This window comes from Colias croceus, chromosome 17 (genome assembly GCF_905220415.1).
Source record: "Colias croceus chromosome 17, ilColCroc2.1".
Classification (NCBI taxonomy): domain Eukaryota; kingdom Metazoa; phylum Arthropoda; class Insecta; order Lepidoptera; family Pieridae; genus Colias; species Colias croceus.
This window is the reverse complement of record NC_059553.1, coordinates 7,731,427-7,749,527: the sequence shown is the minus strand read 5'-3', so window position 1 is coordinate 7,749,527 and position 18,101 is coordinate 7,731,427. Positions and strand designations below refer to the sequence as shown.

The following is an 18,101-nucleotide window of genomic DNA, read 5'->3' as shown; positions in this document are numbered from 1 at the left end:
AACATTTGTGTCTAAAACATATAGAGTGGTCAAGGACAAATAGTGGCATAATACCAAAGCGCAGTATTGTGGGATGTGGCTCCGGAAAGAATGAAAACTAGAAAAGTTTGTCTTTGCACCGGTATGTATACGTTTTGACTGAAATATTAGTTATTACTTTGCTGATTTACTTATTTTCATGTATATTGAATTGAGGAGTATTCACAGACTATGTTCAGTGTAAAATTGTTACCAAATATAGCTTTATTTTGTATATTTTCGTACTAGTAAAATAATGAATTTGGGTGCTAGTGATGACTTATAATATCGACATCAGCAAAATGTTCGATGAAGACGTGCGTCTCCCAAGGCTGTGTCATTAATCTTAAGAATAGTTGCTTTGGTGAATACACTTCCAAAATAACAAATTAATTTTGCCAAGAGCAGCAGAAGGAAAAATAAAACACTTAAATTTACCTAATATGAATTTTAACTTAAGTAAGATTAATCGCTTTTATAGTAGGTACTTTAAAAATATATTTATAAATAAGTCAGGTCAGGACTAAAATTATAATAACCTAAAAATTCATTTTTTGAAGGTTACCAAGAAGTGAAAATAGAAAAGGAGAATGGTTAGAAGCAATTGAAAATGAAAATATCAAGCCAAATGTAAAGGATATAATATCATAGTATGTTCCCTACATTTCCCCGAAAGTGCTTTCAATAGAACAATGGATGTGATTAGTCTGCACGATGATGCTATACCAGTATGTCTGCCGCTGCATTCACACAGGGTGAGGTTTTTATCTGTAGACACGTGATGTCTTCCAATTTACTTTTGGTCTTTTTATTTAGATTTAGGGCTGTCATTTATAATCTAACGTTTCTCCTATTTTGAAGGAGGCCTGTGAACAAACTGAGATGGTTTTATATGATTTTTTTTAGTACAAACTTGGGTGATATTTGGTTGTTGAAATGTTATTGACTGAGGGAAAGTGCAATTTACTTTAAATACATGGGGTGTTTTAAGTTATTTTTCTATTCTTTATAAATTTATATTTATAAAGCATTTCAATGCCATAAAACCAAAAATATAAATTCAAGTTCCGCTATTGTAAGCCCTAATGTTGATATTAATTTCAAACCATCAGCATTGCCCTTTTAATTAAAATGTATTGCATTTTAGTTTAAATGTAAAGTGAACAATGCTAGTTAATGTAAACTGTGACATTTCATTTCCAGGTACCAGTTGAGCCTCAAATCCCGAACTCAAAAATGAACAGAGTGTATCTGAGTGCATTCCAGGCTACACAAAATAGTTTAGCTCTATAATTTTCTCTATTATTATATATTATTGTTTTTTTTGTCTATTATTTATAAATAAATAAATACAATTACTGTATATTGTGTTGTTCATCGTAATAAAATACTATTATATACCTATATTAGTATATATTATGTTGTTTCATTATATTACATTCCTCAAAACTGAAATTACCAAATTGTAAGTCTACCGTAATCCTTATATCGAAGTCAAAATTGAACTGGATTTATCAAATTATACAGGGTTAGCTATCTTGTCCGGCGAGGTTGCTGGTGTTTTACAAGTAACCCTGTATAGGTGTTACCGTCACGAGCAGCCATCGTCATACTTAATTTTATTAATTGGCATTGTCATTTTTTCCATTTGTAATTTTACTTCTATGTTTTGTACAATAAAGTTAAAATAAATAAAAAAGAGTGTGTGTTTATGTACACGCGTTACAAGTTACGCGCCAAAAGAAGTATAACTTCAAAAAAAATATATTAACATTATTTTTATATCGATAAACATAATAATGTTTATCGATATAGTCTCGGCACTAAACACCGCCATGTTTTGTTACAAGCAATATGGCGCCGGCCACACTTTTTTTGTAGGTATGTCACTTCCATGTGATTCCTTATTCATTGGATTTCGCTTGTGACGTCTGTCAACTTGCAAATCAAGTAAATCGTGACTTTCAAAATATAAGTTTACATTGTTGGACTTTCTGTTTTCTTCAAATAAAAAGCAATTTTAAGAAACATAAACCATGCCTAAGGTGTCTGGTGAGTGATTTTGCTTTCGAAATAACAAATTTGCTTAATCACTATAGCATTTTCTAGGTTAGAAAGATGTTTCTAAATACAAGAAATACTTTTAGAACTTTTGTTTTATTCTTAAGAACAATGTAGATGCTTCGAAGGGTTCCAAGCAGTGCTGATTATTTGTTTCATTTAAATCATAATTAGGCATAACGACTTTCTTCTAGAGCAGAAATAATGTCAAGAATAAAATCACAAGAATAAAATGACTTCACGAATAAAATGCCGGCTTTGTTGATTCGTAGAAAGATGCTTTTTATTTCTAGAATATATTTATTTTGCTTGAACTATAATCTAAGAAATGTTTGAATTACAGTTTGGACTATAGAAAGAATTAGTTTGAAATCGAGAGTAAGTAATTTACTTTTTTCTTTCAACAGTAAAAGTTAAATGGGGTAAGGAGACATTCCCTGGTGTGGAAGTCAACACAGATGACGATCCAGTGGTGTTCAAGGCACAAATTTTTGCCTTAACTGGTGTACAACCTGAAAGACAAAAAGTAGTTTGCAAAGGTGTCACCCTAAGAGATGATTCTTGGGCCAACTTTAAACTTACCAATGTGAGTATGCTGTTTTTATAAAGATATGAAAAAGTAATACCTATTGTTGGTGTATTCCAATTGGAAAATTAATGTAATAATGATAACTATACAATTTATTTAGCACTAGCTTCCGCCCGCGGCTCCGTCCGCGCGGATGTCGGTCTTCGCGTGGATGGTTTATTTCTCCATTTTGAGTAACTCTGACAATGACATCTTATAAATATCTATTGGACCCAAATACGGCTAGGCCTTTAATTATAAGCAACATGTGTTTGCGGTTCTACGGAACAACGTCTATGGATAAAACTGAAAAATTAAGATTAATTTTTTTCTACATATTTTTCCAGAATAAAAAGTATCCTATTTTACGCCCAGGATAATAAGGTATAATTATACCAAGTTTCATCGAAATCGAACCGTTAGTTTTCACGTGATGCCCGAACATACAGACAGACAAAAATTTTTTTAATCACATATTTGGGTTTGGTATCGATCCAGTAACACCCCCTGGTATTTATTTTTTCAATATTTTCAATGTACAGAATTGACCCTTCTACAGATTTATTATATGTATAGATTTGAATGCCATGAAAACAAAAATATCAAATATAACTATACAGTCACCTAATTGAAAATACATGACTTGAATTAAAACATAAAAACTGATGGTTTCATATTATAACATGATTCAGCTATAACATTTAAAAGAAACCACTTCAAAATCCAATGCATAGGTATTTTATATTGATTAGATCATATATCATAATATAGCGGTCTATGTAGTGATTTCCACAACTTAATTTAAGCTTTTTTTCTGATATATTTCAATGATTGTTTTAGAATGCCTTAGTGCTGGTTATGGGTAGCAAAGAGGAAGATGTGCCCTCCGCTCCAGTGGAAAAAACCAAATTTGTGGAGGACATGAATGAGTCAGAGCTGGCTACTGCTGTAAGTACCTAAAGAAGAGTATAAATATTACTGTATAAATATGTATTTGTAACTTAGAGTAGAAATAGAATAACAAATATAGATCTTTAAACATAGTCTAATTATGTGTTACTAGCTATGCTCCGCGGTTTCACCCGCGTGGCTCCACTCCTGTTTGTTTTAGCATGATGATATTTAGCCTATAGCCTTCCTTGATAAATAGGCTATCTAAGACCGAAAGAATTTTTCAAATCGGACCAGTAGTTCCTGAGATTAGCGCGTTCAAACAAACTCTTCAGCTTTATAATATTAGTATCGATTAACTTGAAAGATGCTTACACACTTCTATAGTGTCATAATTGGAATATTTTCATATTTGTTATTAGTTTTAACAACATACAAAAAAAAAAAAAAAAAAACATTTACCACCATCTTTAAAATATATTTTTTTTTATTTGTACTACACAGCCAATGTTAATTCTTGATATCTTATTTGCAGCTCGATCTACCAGAGGGTCTGGTCAATTTAGGCAACACATGCTACATGAACGCAACAGTACAGTGCCTTAAGACAGTCCCAGAACTAAGAAATGCCTTACTCAATTATGACCAATGTAAGTTTATTAATTTAATGTTAAATCATTTCATAGTATAAAACAAAGTCACTTTCTCTGTCCCTATTTATGCTTAAATCTTTGAAACTACGCAACGGATTTTATTGTGTTTTTTTTAATAGATAGAGTGATTCAAGAGGAAGGTTTTAGTATTAAATGGTTTAGTCAAAGCGGGCGAAACCGCGGACGGAAAGCTAGTTTATTATCATGTATAGTTAATAAAATGTTTGCTTAGTAAGCTATAGGGCATGCATTAATTATATTTCATTAACATTTCTTTTCACAATTTTTGTTTACATAAATCTGAATGATTATGATGTCTTTATGTTTTATTACGCATCCAATCACCTCTGTAAGTAGAAAAGGTCAAATGTACAATGATCATGTTTGCAACAATAAAATTTTAGAATATTTTTGTTTTACGGTAATATTAGTGTATACTTATAAAGCTTATGAGTTTCTTTGTTAAATTGAATGCACTAATTTCAGGATTTACAGATCAAATAAGACAAATTATTTTCATAATTAAATAATTTACTGAGGTAATCTATATATAATCATGCTAAGACCAATAGAAGCAGGGCAATGTTGGTTGTGAAAAATAAAAAAAAAACCGACCAAGTGCGAGTCGGACTCGCGCACCGAGGGTCCCGTAAAATTTAAGGTTTTCGGAATTTTTCCTTTATGTGTGCTATAAAACGTTGCTTCATGCCAAATTTCAAGATTCTAGGTCGACTGGAAGTACCCTTTAGGTTTTGATTCCCTTGCGAGTACTTGCGAGTTTCAAAATATGCAGCTTAAATTGCTGTTTCTTTTGATTGCATTGACATAGAAGTTTGATTTTGTTACAGCTTAAAGGTATTATAGACCTGAGTATTTGGTATGAATTTCAATTTAATACCTCTACGCGTTTATGAGGAAATGGGTAGTAAGTTTAAAATTATTAAAAAAATAAATATTAGGTGATGTTACTAAAAATGTATGGTTTTCGTAATTTTTCCTTTATCTATGTTATAAGACGTTGCTTCGTACCAAATTTCAAGATTCTGAGTTCACGGGAAGCACCCTGTAGGTTTTGATTCCCTTGCAAGTGTCGAAAATTTGCGGCATAAACGGCTGTATCTTTTGATTGCGTTGGCTTAGAAGTTTGATTTTTTCACAGCTTCAAGGGACAGTAGACCTGAGTAATTGATATAAATTTCACCTCCACGCGTTCCTGAGAAAAAGGGTCTTGACAGACGGACGGACGGACAGACGGACAACAAAGTGATCCTATAAGGGTTCCGTTTTTTTCCTTTTGAGGTACGGAACCCTAAAAATTGTGATAACATATGTACCAAATACATATAATCAGAATTTTAATGTCATTGAAACCCGTTCAAAATCTTTTATCAAAATCAAATCTTTTTATATTACATGAAGAAAACATGAAATTGTATTCGCAGCTTCCGGAGGCGGAACTGCTGGTAGTCTAACATCAGCGCTGAGCGACACAGTGCGGGCATTAGACGGGGGTGGTGCTGGTTCATGTGCTGCAGCCGCTGCACGACTGCTGCAAGCGCTTCACGATGCAGCGCCGAGACTCGCTGAGTGGGGCTCTGATGGACATCTAGCGCAACAGGACGCTTCTGAGTGTTGGACCGAGATTGTACGAGCATTGAGGATGAGGCTGCCCATGCCCGCACCGGAAAGGTTTGTTATAAGTGACTGTGTGCTGTAATACGCTGCAAGCGCTTCACGATGCAGCACCGAAACTCGCTGATTGGGCCTACGATGGGCATCTAGCGCAGCAGGATTCTTCTGAGTGCTGGACGAAGATTGTAAGAGCGCTGAGGATGAGGCTGCCCATGCCCGCACCAGAAAGGTAGCTTATAAATGACTGTGTGTGTAAGGATGTTGCTGTTGTATGAGTAATAATCATGAATTAATGGCTAGCACAATATGTGTGTATTATCGTGGGGTAAAGAATAAGGTAACAGAATAGCAATTCAAACTATAAATTAAGATATTATGCCAAACCTGGAAGTAAATGGATACCATACTTAATAAATGAGTGGAACAAAATAATCAAATTGTATACACTTTTTGATATTGCGGTAATAAACTTTACATTAAATATCATAAATAATATATTATAAAATATATATATTTTATTTTTATTAGCAAATCGTTCATCGAGAAATATTTCGGCGGCACCCTGGACGTGGAGCTAGTGTGTAGCGAAGCGGACGAGCCACCGACCAAATCATCTGAGTCTTTCCTACAACTGTCCTGTTTTATCTCCCAAGATGTCAAGTATCTGCAGTCTGGACTTAGATCTGTAAGTGTTTCTGGATTGTGTATTTGTAAAAAAAAATTGTTTAAATGATTGTTGTTGTTTTCATGTTTGATTAAGAATTCAATGTCATTTGTCGTCTATAAATCTTGATTTTAAAACTTTGAGCGGCCGTACACGGGCAGCTCGAGCAGTTAACGGCTGAGCGACGTACACGGACTGCTCGAGCTGTCGCTACAAATCGCGCAGTTGACAGCTTGAAGCGGTCGCGACGGCTCGAGCAGTCATGTGTACGGCAGTGAATGAATGTCCATAGTTCACCGCGCGGTCGCGGCTTCAAGCCGTCGGTCTCAACTGCCTGAAGCGGTCCGTGTACGGCCGCCCTTTCACTATTAACTACTGCATAATTTAGTAAATAAATAGATGGAACCTTGAAATATATCTTTTTATAGTAGACTAAAAAATGTGTCAAGTTACCGAAAGTTGATTTGTGTTCACATGTTTTATTTTTTTTACAGAAAATGTCAGAACAAATCACGAAACTGTCACAGACATTAGGAAGGGATGCTGTTTATACGAAAACAGTGAGTATTGGTAAAAAAAAATTAATTATCAAATTCTTTTACTTAAATTTCTCTATCAATCATATTTGTGATCCAAATGTTGCTTAGTGGTAGCGCGACTTTGACCACTTATTTCCAGACAGTTTACGCCCTGAATTAAACTGACTGGCAAATTCATATTATGATCGCAACCAGTCATGGCTATTGAATATTCATAAAATTTGGTAAAGAAATAGATCATTATAATTTGGATTGATACAAGTCAAGCTTCTTCTTAAAACCGTTCATGATCATTATATTTATTTTCAGAGCAAAATAAGTCGTCTACCAGCGTACTTGACAGTGCAATTCGTGAGGTTCTACTATAAAGAGAAGGAGTCGATTAACGCGAAAATACTCAAAGATGTTAAATTCCCTCTGGACTTAGATGTTTATGAACTGTGCTCGCCGGAATTGCAAGAGAGACTGACTCCTATGCGGAATAAGTTTAAGGTACATATTTGCTTGCGTTTTCTAATATAGTATAGGTTTGTTGGTTCAACAACTAACTTAATAATGTTGTATTAATTGAGCAAAATAATATTAAAAAAAATTGTTATTCCGAAAATATCTCTTGAATAATTATAATAATTTGTAATAGTTAACTTTTACATCTTTAATAAACGCTCGAGATTATCAATTTAAATTAATTAATAATAATTACGCTTGAGACTATTTATTTTAAATTAAATTAAAAGTAATATTGTGATTGTTTTACAGGAACTTGAAGATGCATCCGTGGAAACGTCTCTTGCTGCGCGTAACAAGAACCAGGGTGACAATCAGAACGTCAGGAAAAAGAAAATAATGCCGTACTGGTTTGAAGACGGTTAGTGGCATTATTAAAATATAATTTATTATTTCTATTAAAAAATTAAAATAATAAATTACGCTGAAATAGATCGATTCTATACTGTTAGACGTAACTTTTGATTTAATATTTTTGTGGATGAATAGTTGTCAACATAGTTGTCATTATTTCAAGTCTGAACATGCTTAGCTGTCGAATACTATAAAAAGCCGCTTTCCTTTGTCTCGTGGCGCATTCGTACGAATCGTGCCTAGGGGCGCGGACGTTGTTTATACGACGTTCGACCCAACTACCTTCACTTTGCTAATAGTCGTTGACTTGCTGCGTTTTGTTATCAACTACCTACATCAATTAGGTAGCTGTGTAGAATCGCATTCTTATTACATTCAAATTAATATTTAACCCGGCCGCGCGTGTTATTTCTTACATCAGAAGCGGGATAGAATTCAAGCCCATACTTTTTAAATGTGTTTTGAGTTTACGTAGTTTTGTAACGGCATACTGGCGTTTGTGTTTTTTCGTGCGTTGTGTGAAGTAAAAGTTTGTTGCGTGGATTATTGTAACGGGAATGTAGTTCATCGAAGGAATTGTGTGTGCTATCCGGACTGCGCCCTGCGGTCCGGGGTAGTTGAGCCTTCATTTGTGTTAAGCGAACGTCGTGCCTATGTCACAAATGAGTAGGCGTTGTTCCCATGATACGCGAACGTAGTGCCTATGTCATGTGGATGTGATTGTTGTTCTGTAAGGTCAGTGTGGCCGAGGCAGGATGGTTGTGTAATCCCGAGATGAACTACCGTTGTACTGTAATACGAGAAAAAGGCGTACGAGGACGTACGATTGTCAGTATGGCCGTGTTAGACGTAACTTTTGATTTAATATTTTTGTGGATGAATAGTTGTCAACATAGTTGTCATTATTTCAAGTCTGAACATGCTTAGCTGTCGAATACTATAAAAAGCCGCTTTCCTTTGTCTCGTGGCGCATTCGTACGAATCGTGCCTAGGGGCGCGGACGTTGTTTATACGACGTTCGACCCAACTACCTTCACTTTGCTAATAGTCGTTGACTTGCTGCGTTTTGTTATCAACTACCTACATCAATTAGGTAGCTGTGTAGAATCGCATTCTTATTACATTCAAATTAATATTTAACCCGGCCGCGCGTGTTATTTCTTACAATACATAATTTTTCTGTTTTTAAGAATTATTTCGCCAGTATAAGGCATCATTATTCTTGAAGAGCGTTTTTTCCGAGCACACATGTCAGAAGTGAAACTTCTTTGGGAAAATTCAAACATAACAAAATCGTTGCCTTACTCCATGACGTAACAATTTTGCCATGATGCCACCTTGAAATTTTGCTCTCAGCGCGCCAAAAGGAGTTTCACTTTTTTTTATTTATATGAATTTTCAAATATTTATAAATATTTATAAAGTTGGATAGTAAACTCAAACTTACATCTCATCTTGATATAATAATTAAGAAAGCTGCAAGGATGACTGGGTTTATTAAAAGAAATGCTACATCCTTTAAAGCATCAACAAAAATTGCCTTATATAATGCACTCGTACGGAGTCACCTCGAGTTTGCATGTGTTGTGTGGAATCCCCATCACGCCGTGCACTCGCAGCGCATAGAATCCATACAGCGATCGTTCACTAGGCATTTGGCTTTTACCTCCCCAGGTATCTCACATCGTTGTCCGTATGCTGAGCGCTTACATTACTTCAAAATGATGACGTTAAGAGATCGCCGTAAATTACACGACTTGGTATTTCTTTTTAACTGTGTAAATGGTTTAACTACCTGTGAGGATATTGTTTCTGGTATCACTTTTCGAATCCCGTCTAATTTACCCAGAAAACCGATTAGTAATCTCTTTGATTTACCAGTGAGCCGAACTAATTTAGTACGTCAAGCACCATTGCCTCGTATGTGTGCAGCATATAACCAATTTGTCACTTCTATACCGGACCTTGATATATTCTTTGGATCTCTTGCACAATACAAACATAAAATTATTAATTGCTTGATTAATAATAATTTGTAAAACGATTAATAATAATTTTATAAATACTTAATTATAGATAACACTAATAAAAAATAAATATTTATATTGTAATGTAATTAATTATCTGTTATGTTCATAAATAATTCTATTTAATTTATAAATGCTGTGTACACCTTTTATTGATAAGTACATAATATTAATTAATTAATAATGTTAATTATATCAATGTCAAATGTATTTATTGTTGGTGTGCCTAATTAAAATAAATAAATAAATAAATAAGTTGAACGCGCACCTTTCCTCGCCGCAGTCATCGCATTTTTTAAATCTTTATATGAAATAGTATAGGTACGGCTTTGCGCTGCGCCGAACGATCAGCATCTCCATAAAATCGTGTAGGTATACTGATTCCACGAGCTAGCGTCACGCACGTCATGAATTTCGATGCGTGCGGGCAGGCTGGTGTGCCGGGGATGGTGTCATCCGCATGGTTGACAGTTTCGCTATATCGGTCCTTGGAACCGTTCGACCTTTTTGCGGCCTTTTAAAATTAAAAAAAAAAAAACGGAGAATTTTTAAAACGTTAGATGCGATTCGACGCGTGCGGCGCGGACAGGTGCGCGTTCAGCTTAAATTGTCTTAAGCCCTTATTAAGCTATTGCATAGCTTCTGTCCCGGGCCTTGAGCGCGGGGACCGAATCCAGAAATTGCGTAACGAAAAACCTCACGCTCCCCACTCCGACAGGCACGGAGGTGTGGCTTGAAGGCATGCTATGCAATAGCTTTACCGCGGCAGTCCTCGAGTGCCACACGTATTTTTTTTTAATCTTTAATTTCCTTAACAGACATCGGCAGCAACAACAGCGGCTACTACCGCTTGCAGGCGGTACTCACGCACCGCGGCCGCTCGTCGTCCTCCGGGCACTACGTGGCGTGGGTCGCGCGCGGGGCCGGCTGGCTGCGCTGCGACGACGACGCAGTCACGCCCGTCACCGAGGAGGAGGTGCTGAAGCTGAGCGGCGGAGGTGTGTGTTGTGTGTGATGTGTGTTGTGTATAGAGGTGTGTGTCTCCGGGCACTACGTGGCGTGGGTCGCGCGCGGGGCCGGCTGGCTGCGCTGCGACGACGACGCAGTCACGCCCGTCACCGAGGAGGAGGTGCTGAAGCTGAGCGGCGGAGGTACGTAATGACGAATTTAAAGGGGAAAATACCTAAAACCTATCTACTAAAATATAACAGTCGGGTGTAAAGGCAAGTGGAAGGGTAAGGTGATTGAGCCCCAAGCGGCCCGATCGGTCCCAGACACAATAGATTTTCTATTGTGTCTGTGGTTCCGGGGCCTGAGTTAATAAATAATTACTCACTTTAGTAACTAGCTGCGCTTCGCGGTTTCACCCACGTGGCTCCGCTCCTGTTGGTCTTAGCGTAATGATATATAGCCTATAGCCTTCCTCGATAAATAGGCTATCGAAATTTTTTTTCAAATCAAACCAGTAGTTCCTGAGATTAACGCGTTCAAACAAACAGCTTCAGCTTTATAATATTAGTATTCGTTGTGTGCGCGATGACAGCGCCCCTAGTGGCCGCAACTATTCAGGACTTGTCATCTGTCAAATCATTTCAACTGATGTCAACTAGATGATAAGATATTTTTGTGATATTGATTTTCGACTAGTTTTTCAACGAAATTGAAAAAAATAGTGTAAAAAGTGAGTGTGTATATTATACCTAGCGATTTTCTTCCTGGTGAAAAATAATTTTTTCTCTTCACAGCAGCTATCCATTTTTGTCTTTGCTGTTTTCCCCATTGTTTTTACAATTTACGACACAGCATGTACTATGACCCATATCGCTAATTTTTATGTTTTTACTTAAAATTATAAAGGAAGTTATGAAAATAAAGCAATTTGACACATGACAGCCCAGAATTAATTCACATTTCTGCCACGTCGTGCGCTACGGTCGATTTGCCGTTCCCTATCCACCCACTTCGCATAGCCAATAGATCAGTTGAATACGTTTCACTAAAAATTTGCATTAACGCCTCCGTCCCGTCTGTTAAAGAAAGTTTGAGGTGCTCTCACTTATGAAGAAATAAATATCTTTCAAGCAAAAACAGTCGACTGACTTTCCGACTTCCGTATATACACACTCATAGTGATAATATTATTATATAATCTGTAATTAACAATCCGACTCATATAAATCGTATTTGCTCCCAGGTGACTGGCACTGCGCATACCTGTTGCTATACGGACCAAAAGTGTTAGAAATCCCCGATGAAGATGAACCCATGGTCACTGAGGTCACAGAAGACACGGCTGGTGACCCGCCCACTGCGCTCGCGTAGACTGCTAAAAATGGGAACTTTTTGCATTGACGTCCTATAAACAACTAGACTCATAGTCTATTAAAAGTTCAAATAATGTCCGAACATATAAATAAAATAAAACATTAAAATTGTCACCTTATTTCGTGGCAGTAAGGTTCAAAGTCACGTATATGCCCGATAGAAAAACTCTACCTAATAGACGCGCAGGCAGAGTTTGGATAATTTTCGTGCGTGATTGTAAATCTCGTTGTTTATTACGCGTCAATGATTTCGCATAAAAAATTGTGAAAATATAAAATTAAAATAAAAACGACATGATATTTAATACAAGAATTATAATAAAATGGCTTTTTATTAATAAAACCGCTTGACGATTTGATATTGCATTGTGCATTTTTGTCACAGCCTTTATGATGCCTTCTTCGATTGCATGTGATGACATCGTGCATCGGTTGTAATGAAAAATCTGTTGAATATTGTTATAAATTAATAATTCAGTGTCAAAAAGCAATAAATAGATTTAATATTGAAAATACGTCATTTCATTGCGAATTAAAATATAAGACTAATTAAGAAATATTTAAAATTAAGGCATTTACATGTATACTGTCCATAGCGGCAATTAATTCTATGATGCATTCGATTCAATAAAATAAAAATTGGCAATATAACTTTACAGGTTACTCATAAAATTCGCGCATTTTGCGGCTGTTTTCTAAGAATTTCGTATTTTTGCTTACGAATAGTTGCACAAAATGAATAAAATAACAACGAAACTGTTTTGCCATATTATATTTATTATAATTTCTCACATTTTGCATTTTTGTTGTAAGCTCCAATCATACAAAACACAACTTCTTTAAATTGCTAACAAATTTTATTTATTGCTATAAGACAATTGAGTCATTGGTCAGTGTTTAGTAAGATTAATATATATTTTATTTTATTTATTGAAATTGCATTTAAAATGCCTCGATTCATTACCTTCCGATTGCCTACAATTATTGTCGACTGTTCTCCAAGTTTTCATATTACAAAATATGTATTGGATATTTGAATTTTATAAGACTAAACTTCAACCGGAAATAAATTTCTTTTTAAATATTATGATTCTTTTATTTTTTATCTTATTGATTATATCGGCTGATATATTTTAGTAATAAAGTAAAATATTTGTTCATATTCTGGTAAATTCCTAAACTATACTTGTAAATTGGCTTGTAAACATCACGCCTCGATCACGTCCACACGCCCATATTATCATTCTCAAAGCAAACTGAGAAGCAAAAATACTTTATTTATTTATTAATTAAAAATATACAAATATTATATTGTTTACGATTTCTAAGTGAACGTGAACAGTAAAACCTTGGTCAGATCATAGCATTGGATCATAGTCACATATTTTCATAATGAACAAAGATTTTTGTCAGAAAGATATTGACATTAATTTATTGACTGTCAAAAATGGCCCTGTTTGAGCGATTAGAGTATTTTTCCAAAGGATTATTGCGTTATTTATGCCCATGTTTCAATTGCCTAATATTTTCGGATAGCCATAAAAGACGCAAATTGAAATGGTGCTTAGCTTTCATATCAGGATTTTGTCTAGGACAACTTTATTATCGTTTTTTATTAAAGGATATTTTGCCTGATGATATCGGGTATCCCATTGGGTTAATTATAAGTTTATTATTAGGTTAGTTGGAATTTTCTATAATCGCGATAGTAGCTATAGCTTGACCGCAGCGGCTGTACTGCTGTATAGGTTATGTGCGGGGCCGCGGCGGGGCGGGGGAGAGTACCGACCGTTCCGTTTCTTTCTAACATCTAACTCGTGCTCTTTCTTACCCGGTCCCCGCCTCATCGCACTTACCTAGGGCGCGGTACAGCGGTTGTGGTTAAGCTATAGTACCATTTGATACTTGATAGTGCCTACGTTAGTAGTATTATTTTGTGCTGGCTGCACCATCTAGTTAAAAAAAAGACAATCATAAATCTGATACATTCTAATGGTACTTTTACACATTTGTATTTCGGGTTCATTTTTCGCCTCGTATCACGCACGAATGTGTAAATGTACCATATTATGTATTTTTAGGTTTAGGAAATGCTACATCCATACAAATACGAAGTATTAGTCTGTTGCTTCTTCCGATGTACTGTGGTAAGGCTGGCCGCGGGATATTGAAGGCGGTGGTTCTCACTTATGTAGTGGCCGGTAATTTATTTTGTTATTTGAGATGTATTAAAAAGTATCAATAATTCATATAATATGGAATATACAAATATTGGTATATCTAAACATTACCTACTTCTGATAAACAAACGCTTCTAGAAAACCGTTACAAATTCGAATTTCCTACATAAACTTATAATATGCAAGTAACAAAAAATACGGATTTCATTTTATTTGCACATGCTATAACATAATTATCTCAATAGATATTTTGCGCTCCCTAGGCCCAATAACAAATATGGCACTGAACGCCAAAGAGGTAGTTCGTGTGTTTGCCTGCAGCACTCAGCTCTCTTTCAATCTCACGAAACTTAGGTATTCTTTCATTGCGACTCCTGTTAGACGAGCCCTCATAAGTATGAAGACTGAAATTGGCGAATTCAAAGGTACGTTGAGGTTCGTAAAAATGTTTTAGGCTATTTTCTTTCTGGATTTAAATAATACAATATGTTCCAAACAGAGGAAGCGGTTATGAATGGGCACTTTTTAATAACTTAAACACCTAGATTGTATTTTACAGATCAATTAGAAAAGTAGTGAGGCCAATAGAGATAGAAATGGAGAATGCATATGAAATTCTCAAGACGAAACCAACAAACGATCTCGTAGACGACATGTTCGAGTTCAAACATCACTCGGATTATCTTGAAGAAAAATATGAGTTAGTGCAGATTTTTTTCTGATAACTTTGATGTAAGGGATTTTTAAACCTATTTATTATTTTTTTATTACCAATTGAATGTAACAATTACTTTTTTAGGGTTTTTCCAAATGAAACAGAAATAATAAAGTATGAGAAAAACTACGCGAAAAAAATGGAATATCGCTGCGAGAGGCAAATGTCTCGAGCAGTTTTATATTGTATGGAGATTTTCTCTTCTTCTTTTAATATGTGTTATGATAGTATCCCTATATACGCTGGAGCATTGTGCTGGCCTTTGATGCTTCACAATATCTGCAATATTAGACCTTTTATTGGACACTCCGAGTGTAATTACGAAGAACAGGTTAACATAAATATTCTACAGTCCTTTATCTGGATGAAAATTGGCAACGATAAAATTAAATTTTGAATTGCAGTTCTATCTTCGACTTGGAGAAAGCTATTACTATCTAAAGAACACTTCCACAAAAATAATTTCAAATTTAACAGAAGTAAACGTTCTAGAAGAAATTTATGAGGGGAAAGTGAAGAATTATCAGGTAAGTGTTAGCTAAGAAAATATAGAAAATTTGAAAATATGTACATATATATACCTACCATAAGATTCCAGATTACCCCAATCTTAATACAAAAAACATGATAACATTTTCAGGATGCTAAGGAAACAAGCCTCAAAGTTCTACAGGCATTTGAAGAAAAATACAATATCGTGAAATTAGTTGTATTGGGGGTTCATATATGCTTAGCTCTCCTTTTCTTACGACTGCTTATCTCGGCACAAAGTTATCATGATCTTTATTTGACGAGTATAAATTATGATAATGTCTACGTTACTGGTTACTTCAAAAGGATTGATCAAAGGCGTCGTAGGAAACTCCAGTGTACACTTTTACCTCTGAAAAAGGTCTCTATCTACTCTATAACTAATGGGCAATTGGGCAGACATATTATGGGATTACATATTTTTTTTTCTTCTATCATTTTTGTAGTTAGTATTATTGTGTGGATATCTGAAAGATTATCTGAAAATACAATTTTAGATGGAGAGGAACAGGTACATTGACGTGTACTCTACATCATACATTCCATCAGAACGTAGCAAGTTGTTCACGCAAATACTAAAAGTAACGCTGGAAGCGATCACAGCCACAACCTTTGTAATGCTGGACAGATTGTTCTATGAAGCACTTGATGTTGTAAGACAGTATGCTGTTGATAATGAACCTATAAATGGATTGGGAGACGTAGAGGTGGAGGTAAATTTTTCAGAATGATTTGTAATGCTAAGAACACAAATAGGCTTACGAACGTGTAAAGAAATTGTAATGTTATTCGAATTCATTCGACATTCGATGTTTTTTAATTAGTAAATTTTTTCATTTCTATTCGTTGTATAAAATATTTTTGCCATTTCAGGTGGCAGGTGCAGGCTTTGTCGCAGACATGTTGCGGAAACTGGTAGATGAATTAAAATCTATCAATGTAAAAACGTCAATAACGAATGAAGAATGTCTTCCGCAGCCCCGCGCTATACCCGCACTATTTTATGTCAAAATATACGGAGGCTATCTTTGGATTCTATTACTATTGTTTACGAATCCTTACACACTCAGATTGAGACGGTTAGTTCAAAGTTTATGTTTTCAACAGAGTAACTGGTAACATATCACGAATAATTATTTTGTGTGATAACTATCTTGATTATATTTTCAACTTTTTAGGCATGCTATTTTCAAACTCAAACATTTATTTATTCAATAAGACTTCTTTTAGAAGCACCTTTTAATCATCATAACATTTTTATATATGTTTACACACACACACACACACACACACACAACATGCACACACAATGTCCATCGGCCAAATTGTATACTTTTATTTTATTAATCATTTACTTTGTATTCTTTCATCATTATAGTCACTAAAATTTATTTTGTTAACTTGCCAAATACATATAATGTAATATGGAATTTGTAAGGGAAGGCACTGCCTTCTGAGATACAGGTTACTAGTTCAGAAGGCAGAGCAATATTGTAATGTTATATTTGAAGTTGCTAATAAATTTTATTTTATTTATTTATAAGTATCGTAGTTATTCATTTCGTATTTTCATTTAGTTATGTACGTAATCTGAATTTTAATAAATGGGAACAATTTCAGATTAATCTGCAGTTATTTCTATCCTCATAGAGAAAAGCAAAGAATATTGCATCTATACAATGATATTTTGAAGAAACGTTTGAAAATGCAAAAGACGTTACGTAGGAAAGCAGTGCAGGCAGTCCGAGCACATTACCTCTCTGGGGAGAACCTTCTGAGCCTGAGGATGAGGTTTCCTCACATTTTGGGTTGGCTTGGCGCTTTACCTCATGCTAGAATGAAATGTCTTATTTGTGAAGAGACTGAACCATGGCACAGATTACGAAATCGTCAGTTTATATATTTTTCTTTTTATCTTTTATGTTGGGTAGTTTCTTATTTAGGCAACTGACACACTATTTTTGTTCAATGAAATTATGAAATATTACGGGTTTACACATAAAAAAGGTCATGAACGGAATAATATAAAATATTAGGAACATTCTAAATTCTTAACGAGTAGAAGTTAGAACAGGATAAACTGGATATGTCCTCTTAATACTTTTTTCATGTATAGGTATTAAATCAACCTATACCTACTTACTCAATTTCAATTACTAAATTTGAGCGACATTGTATTCAGCAATTTCATACAACTTTTTTCAGCTGATAACGACTCATGGCACTCGTGTGAAAACGTCAAATGCCCTTTCCTATACTGTGACGAGTGTTGGAAGGACATTGGCAGCAGCTGCCTCGCCTGCGATCCTGCTCTGAATGAGCTTAGTGATGTGGACTCTTTGAGTGATGATAGACCACCTAGATACTAATTGTATTGATGAAAATAAATATTTGTGTGACATGAATGTTGTTTTATTTATTATATTGTCCATGTTGG

The 18,101-nt window shown here is 35.1% G+C and overlaps 2 protein-coding genes and 2 long non-coding RNA genes across 6 annotated transcripts; all 4 read left to right on the top strand.

Moving 5' to 3' along the window:
• Window positions 1–79: 79 nt before the first annotated feature.
• On the top strand, window positions 80–1,381 carry LOC123699166. 2 transcript variants are annotated; one of them, XR_006752495.1, is made up of 3 exons: window positions 80–121; window positions 579–773; window positions 1,222–1,381. It is a non-coding gene; the product is annotated as an uncharacterized LOC123699166 (long non-coding RNA). The 2 variants fall into 2 exon arrangements; XR_006752494.1 differs by lacking the exon at window positions 80–121 and adding an exon at window positions 440–477.
• A 559-nt stretch (window positions 1,382–1,940) lies between these two features.
• Window positions 1,941–13,323, top strand: LOC123699151 (ubiquitin carboxyl-terminal hydrolase 14). 2 transcript variants are annotated; one of them, XM_045646034.1, is made up of 12 exons: window positions 1,941–2,070; window positions 2,487–2,665; window positions 3,488–3,595; window positions 4,074–4,188; window positions 5,634–5,880; window positions 6,352–6,508; window positions 6,982–7,047; window positions 7,336–7,518; window positions 7,786–7,894; window positions 10,733–10,824; window positions 10,978–11,065; window positions 12,109–13,323. In XM_045646034.1, the coding sequence occupies exons 1-12, from the start codon at window positions 2,055–2,057 to the stop codon at window positions 12,234–12,236; spliced, it is 1,488 nt and encodes a 495-aa protein (XP_045501990.1). In that variant the 5' UTR covers window positions 1,941–2,054; the 3' UTR covers window positions 12,237–13,323. The 2 variants fall into 2 exon arrangements, with proteins under 2 accessions (XP_045501990.1, XP_045501988.1); XM_045646032.1 differs by lacking the exon at window positions 10,978–11,065 and having other exon boundaries at window positions 10,733–10,912.
• On the top strand, window positions 8,299–8,976 carry LOC123699152. The gene is made up of 3 exons (XR_006752492.1): window positions 8,299–8,782; window positions 8,815–8,816; window positions 8,936–8,976. It is a non-coding gene; the product is annotated as an uncharacterized LOC123699152 (long non-coding RNA).
• Window positions 13,324–14,294: 971 nt separating the features above from the next.
• LOC123699315 (protein sneaky-like) lies at window positions 14,295–18,063 on the top strand (the record flags this gene model as incomplete). Its single annotated transcript, XM_045646242.1, has 10 exons — window positions 14,295–14,439; window positions 14,682–14,853; window positions 14,978–15,062; window positions 15,156–15,488; window positions 15,532–15,660; window positions 15,774–16,025; window positions 16,162–16,377; window positions 16,538–16,743; window positions 17,285–17,553; window positions 17,870–18,063. Coding segments are annotated over 10 exons (1,971 nt in total), but the record flags the coding sequence as incomplete, so codon positions are not given.
• Window positions 18,064–18,101: the final 38 nt, after the last annotated feature.